The sequence below is a fragment of the Bidens hawaiensis genome, unplaced genomic scaffold (genome assembly GCF_021521415.1).
Source record: "Bidens hawaiensis isolate Kalapana, Puna unplaced genomic scaffold, B.hawaiensis_p1.1 tig00012888_1, whole genome shotgun sequence".
Lineage (NCBI taxonomy): Eukaryota > Viridiplantae > Streptophyta > Magnoliopsida > Asterales > Asteraceae > Bidens > Bidens hawaiensis.
In genome coordinates, this window is record NW_027492074.1 from 749,406 (window position 1) to 755,405 (window position 6,000).

Genomic DNA, 6,000 nt, shown 5'->3' on the forward strand with positions numbered 1-6,000 from the left:
TAATAGTTAAGATGGAGGTTCAAACATGGATCCAAAGTGAGAGTTGGCAACCACCAAAAGGCAATGTTTCGAAATCGAAAGTGAGCACTTTATTTATTCTAATAAATATCAAAGAAGCTTTCTTTGCCTGTTAAGTTGACAAAGACCATTAAACAGTCAAGCTGTTTACTTGTACATATCATCATTGAAATATTGGATTTGAATTCTGACTACATATAGACCAAATGCTAGTAATTTCGGACAAAGCTTCAACATTTGAGGTCAATCCAGCTGTGATAATGCTACTGTTAAGTTGTTTGAATGTTTCCGCTGCTACGGTTTTATTATTCCAGTATTGAACTATGTTGCTTATGAAATGCCAACAATAGGACAACCTGTGTTTGGGACTTGTACAAATGTGGTTCATTTTTCATACTTCGATAAGACTTATAAATTATCTTCATTTTTTTATTGTTGATTTTACTGCAACATAACCTTGTGTTGGTCTACGTGACTCATCTCTTATAGGGATTATATCATTAGTACTAGGACCTGGTGTGATGCGGATATATTCATTATTTCATTATTATTTGAATTGTTAGTATTTGTTCGAATTTTCATTAGTATTTGTTTTTTTCATTTATTTACGTTTTATCTCTAAGTTGTGGAAGACTCCTATAAGTAGTTTTATTTGTGAATGAAAAGGGAGATTAGTTTTTGGTTGAATTTAATTAAAAAGAACTTTGTTCTTAGTAACATTTGGTTCAATTATCGTCTTTGATTAATCATAAAGTGTCATGAGCCATTTGATTGCTTCCGGAACGGCATCATGGTGTATTCATTAACACTAAAATTTTCTTCATGAGTTTTTGTATATTTAAGATAAGTATATTATTTAAGTCAAAACCAATTAAATCAAAATATGAGCCTGTGCCGCGGTAAAGGAAATCTATGTGGCTGTTTCAATGGGTTTTACCTAGTGAAAAAATTCCAAATAATGAACAATCAAACAAAAGTGTGATGAAATTGATGTCCTTTTACTATAAATATTACAAACGGTTGTCAGATAAACAATACATTATATGCAACAAAAAATTAATAAAATTGCATATTATAAAGCTATAAAAATCTTTAAACATAAACTGAGCTGGGAAAACAGTCAACTGCTGTAACAATCATATTAAATTCAAATCAAAACTTGTTTTATCAGAAATGCTATTCTCCCTACAAGAACAAAATGCACACAACTAGTGAAAAAATATATTCAAATCTTAATAATTTTCACACGGGTATGGCTAATAATCAAGAATCCTAACAAAAAAAAAAGAAGAAACCAAATTGGAAAGTCGTCTGTGAAGGGGCATTTTGATGCATCAGGGAAATCCAACTATACAAGACTGCCACTGCATACATCCAAGCAGATGTAAGAACAAAGATTAAAATGAAGAAACTCGTTTCTTGGTTACAGAAATGGACACAAATGCTGGAATCACACATGCTCAGCTAACTACGCATCCTCTCTTCAGTTAACGCCTACAAAAAAAAAATTAAAAATCTTTAAAATTGTTACAACTGAGGCACCATCGGTTTCTCTTCATACCCAAGAAGTTGTATAAGTAATATTTGAAATCCCGTCACCAGAAGATATTGGATAACTTAAAAAATTTGACAAAAGTGCAGTTATTATAAAGCATAGAAACATATAAACATAAATTAGTGAATTAGTAGTTTACACTATTACCCGTCCTAAATGTTTCGGGTTTGCCCATCAGGTTGGGTTTGGGATCGTTTACCATCCCTAGTTTTTGGGTCAATTACTACATGTATAGGTTAACGGGCTGATTCTAGTTATACTTTGTCTCTAACGGGCCAAATAAAATCACTTTTCAAAATTTACATATAAAGTAAATGTGGATAAACAAATGCAGGTATGCAACTATTTGTATCTCACCAGTCACTTAAAACACAAATGCAAGAAAAAGGAGATGCATAACGAGCAACAAGGATATTATAAATAAATAAAAGCAAAAGAGGTACATACCTGTCCCAGATCATCAGGTAGTAGACTAAGACCGGCATTTGGCATGAACTATGGTGCCTCCATTTGTGTACACGGCACCTCTATACATCCATTCTTCTGTTTCATCACTGTAAAAATCATCAAAAGCCTCTCCACATAGTGCACAAATACTCTGATCCTCGTCAGCAGGAACAGCCATGTCATCATCGTCTTTCTTTTCCACAGCGGGAATAAGAAATACTGGAACTGCTAATTCCTCTGCACTACTAAGCCACACATTAACATTGGCAAACCATTTCTGGGACGGTTTTTGCTTACGGTTTTTTGATGCCCGGTTCCTGGTCACATGCCAGTCCATATGATTACTATGTTCTTGTTGCAATTTGAACCGGAGCCCACATGTTTTGCATTGTCTTGGCAGATCAGCATATAACGCAGCTATTGCTGACTCGTGGCATGTCTTGAGCCCAACTGAATCCTATACATATAATTACATAACTAAGAAAAATTTACAACTTGTGGAGTAGATTAAGATGGATTATACGTACCTGTTTATTGAGCGAGTGTAGAACTTGGTCAATAAAGGGAGTATCGAAAGCGATTGATAAAGGGTGTTGGGGAACCGGAGGTGGGCCCGGGACACGGATAGGCATACCAGAAACTGGATGTCCTACAGAGGGATGCAATCTCTGAGGTCGAGTTACTAAATGAGAAGGCGGTGGGAACCTGGTGTTCTGTCCTGAAATTTGCTGACTAAACGACGCAGGCAAATTAAACGGGTCAAATTGTTTTTGGAATGAGTGACAAGGCATTTGTGGGGGCTGCCAAGATAAGTGATTGCCACCTGACCTTTGACCATGAGAAAGATTCAATGATTCTTGTGGATGATGATAAACTGAATGCTTGGTTTGATATCCAGTCCTTCTCCGCTTTAATCCACGATCACACTGCATATAAACAAAGATTAATTTCTCTTTTTGTGTGTTTGAAGCATGCCTATTAAACTTAACTTATCATACAACATAAGAAAGGAAGACGAAAAATATACACTAACCAATGAAACTGCTGCACTGCTATGAGTCTTTGTAGGCATGGACCGTGGTTGAGCCATTTTAGATGAAAACAAATCAGTACCACGACCACGGTCTGTTAAAGTTTCCCACTCAAGTTCCTCTTCTTCGGTATTTTGCCATGTCATCCCATGTTGAAGTTTTTGGTTTGTTGTTATAAGCCTTTCATCTCTCCCATATGCATTAATCAGAGCTCGGGGTCTCTGAATATCAAATCCATTACTTACACCATGAGACGGTGATGAATGACGAGTTGATCCCAATGACTGTGAAGAGACCACAGAGTCATATTCATCAATAATCTTTGGAGCTGAAACTGCTCTTGCATTCTGATATGATTCAAGATAAATATATCCATAAATGAAACAACAAAACAAGCTCTATTATCCACAGGCGAAGAAAAGGATTATTACCTCCAAGTATTTTGGATTGACATGAGATGGTCTTGGAGATTCAAAATCTGTTAAAGTTGAACAAGGGGAAAACTGCAGTTGACTTTCAATCTTGCCAAGAACAGATGACGGGAACATGGATGACCAGGTACTAAGAAGATGGCGCATGGAAAGACGTAGACTTGGGTGGTATGCCGCAAAAAAGACCTAGAAGAATAACTCATACGATGACATTGTCCGAAACTGTATAGTGTAAAATGTACATAAAATATACTAACCTCAGGCAAACGAGCAATAAAGTGCCTTATGTAATCTTTACCAATATTTTTGACAATACTATCCAGAAGATATAAACAAGGGAGTTTTTGTTCAACAGGAACCTAGTTGGTCAAACAAACTTCAGCATACAACCAAACAAACTGATATAGAAGTAGGTATAACAAGAATCAAAAGTTGAAGAGTTATGATGACATTATATTGACCAAAAAAATTGCAAACTTAAGACATATGATTGAAAGTGTTAGTTAACATACAAAAGCATTCAAACGATTACAACAAAGTGGCAGGTAAACGGGCAACAAGCTGCGCCGCACCCCCCTTTTGAATAGCAAAACCGACCCTACTAAAAACAAAGCTTTGGGTCTGCATGACCCGTTGAACCCTATTCAGAAACTCCACAGCCTCCAAGGCTAGGAAACCAAATGTATCGAAAGCGAAAGGGATAAACGTGTGTTGATTCTCTAAACACGCTTTTTCGTGTTTAGCAATAACTTTGCTTGTTTCCGCCTTCAATGCAACCAGACCCTAATTCTGAAATACCTCAAACACATACATCCATGATAACATAAACCTTATATCTTAAATATCTCAAACACATACGTACATCCATGATAACATAAACGTTATATAAATATTCTTTAGATACATTCATCTAACACAATACAATGAGTTGAAAACTTGTATAAACTTAACTCCTAAGATATCGGAACACAATAATAATTACCTGAACAATTCTATGACAAATTACGTTGGCAATACCCTCAGCATGCTCCCTATGATGTCCAGCAATTATGGTGAGATCATCAATTATGGGCTTGGAATTGATAGCCAACTCCTCCGACAAAACAGCTTCATATAACTTTTCGATAGTATCTACGTCTTCCACTGATCTTTCGTTCAACAAAACCTTGAACCGATCAAGAACCGACTTCTGATTGGTGCTAACAATATTCGGTGTTGGCTGGTACCCCATACGTACTAGTTTCTTCCTCTCTTTCCTTGTCGAACAAAATAAATTTATCTACGAATAATACAAAACAGTCAAGCAGTCGGTTAGGTTAGGTTAAAAAAGCGGTTGAAATAGGCCGACATGCTCCTGGGTTGGAGGTTGTAAATTTTGTTTTTGTTAATTTTTATTACCTTACAAAACTAGGTTTCAAATTTATTTATTTTTTTAAACGCGAATTTCTTGTGATTAGACTATCAAACTCTTTATATTTGAAGAATATTATTGTTTTATTATGATCGGACCATGTTGTCTTAATCAGCCAACGTTGGCTTTAGAGTTTGGCTTTGACGTTCTCCCGGTAAACCATACCGCTGGCTGCCACTTGAGCCACAAGAGCATAACTCTCTGGTGTAACACACGGTGGAACGAAAACCCGGGCGGGACCTCGGGATTCGAATTGACAATCTTGCACATGTCGTAGCTCAAATGATCATTCATTACCATAATCCACTAAAAATGACACAAGCAATGATTGAACTTGGATCCCCATAGAAAACTCAAATCTCCTACCACTAGGGCACAAGTGGTGGATTAAAACTAGGTTTCAATTAGGTGTTTAAATTGGATATTCAATTTTTTTGTAAAAAAAGTATTTATTATTTAATAATAAAACTAAAAAGTATTTCGGATATCAGGAAAAATCCAAAAATTATTCAAGATATCCATCGTCACGCCTATCGAAGTTCTCATGCATATCCAAGCGATCATGCAGGAAAAGGACGAAAGTCCTTGGTTTGCCGACTTCGCAAACTATCTGGCTTGTAGAATCCTAAAAAAAGGGCTAACTCATCAACAACGGAACAAATTTTTCTCCGACCTTAAGTTCTACTTCTGGGAAGACCCTTACTTGTTTAGGATAGGGGCAAGTCAGGTTGTTCATAGGTGTGTATCAGGCAAGGAAGCCTTAGATATTCTCAAACACTGTCATGAAGGACCTACTGGTGGGCACCACGGTACCGCCACTACGGTCAGAAAAGTGTTTGATGCAGGATTTTTCTGGCCCACCATATATAAAGACACACATGCTTTGATCCAAGCATGCGATGCTTGTCAAAGAGCAGGAAACATCTCAGCCAAAAATGAGATGGCTCCAAAAGGCATTCAATTTTGTGAGGTCTTTGATGTATGGGGAATAGATTTCATGGGCCCATTTCCTAACTCATTCGGAAATAAGTACATCATTGTAGCAGTCGACTACGTGTCTAAATGGGTAGAAGCCCAAGCTCTTCCCACTAACGATGCTCGAGTAGT

At 36.8% G+C, this 6,000-nt stretch overlaps 1 protein-coding gene across 1 annotated transcript; it reads right to left on the reverse strand.

The window, feature by feature from the left end:
• Nucleotides 1-2,028: 2,028 nt before the first annotated feature.
• On the reverse strand, nucleotides 2,029-4,713 carry LOC143542489 (polyadenylation and cleavage factor homolog 4-like). Its single transcript, XM_077035060.1, has 6 exons — nucleotides 4,465-4,713; nucleotides 3,740-3,841; nucleotides 3,483-3,668; nucleotides 3,054-3,398; nucleotides 2,548-2,946; nucleotides 2,029-2,477 (listed from the first exon to the last, which is right to left on the reverse strand). The coding sequence occupies exons 1-6, from the start codon at nucleotides 4,711-4,713 to the stop codon at nucleotides 2,046-2,048; spliced, it is 1,713 nt and encodes a 570-aa protein (XP_076891175.1). The 3' UTR covers nucleotides 2,029-2,045.
• Between the last annotated feature and the right edge of the window lie 1,287 nt (nucleotides 4,714-6,000).

Bases quoted from the DNA above. Each gene is read 5' to 3' on its own strand.
- LOC143542489 (XM_077035060.1), bottom strand. From the start codon at position 4,713: ATGGGGTACCAGCCAACACCGAATATTGTTAGCACCAATCAGAAGTCG. The intron at 3,399-3,482 runs GTAATAATCCTT...GAATCATATCAG, and splicing joins TCAATCCAAAATACTTGGAG to AATGCAAGAGCAGTTTCAGC. The intron at 2,947-3,053 runs GTTAGTGTATAT...GTTTATATGCAG, and splicing joins GCAGTGCAGCAGTTTCATTG to TGTGATCGTGGATTAAAGCG.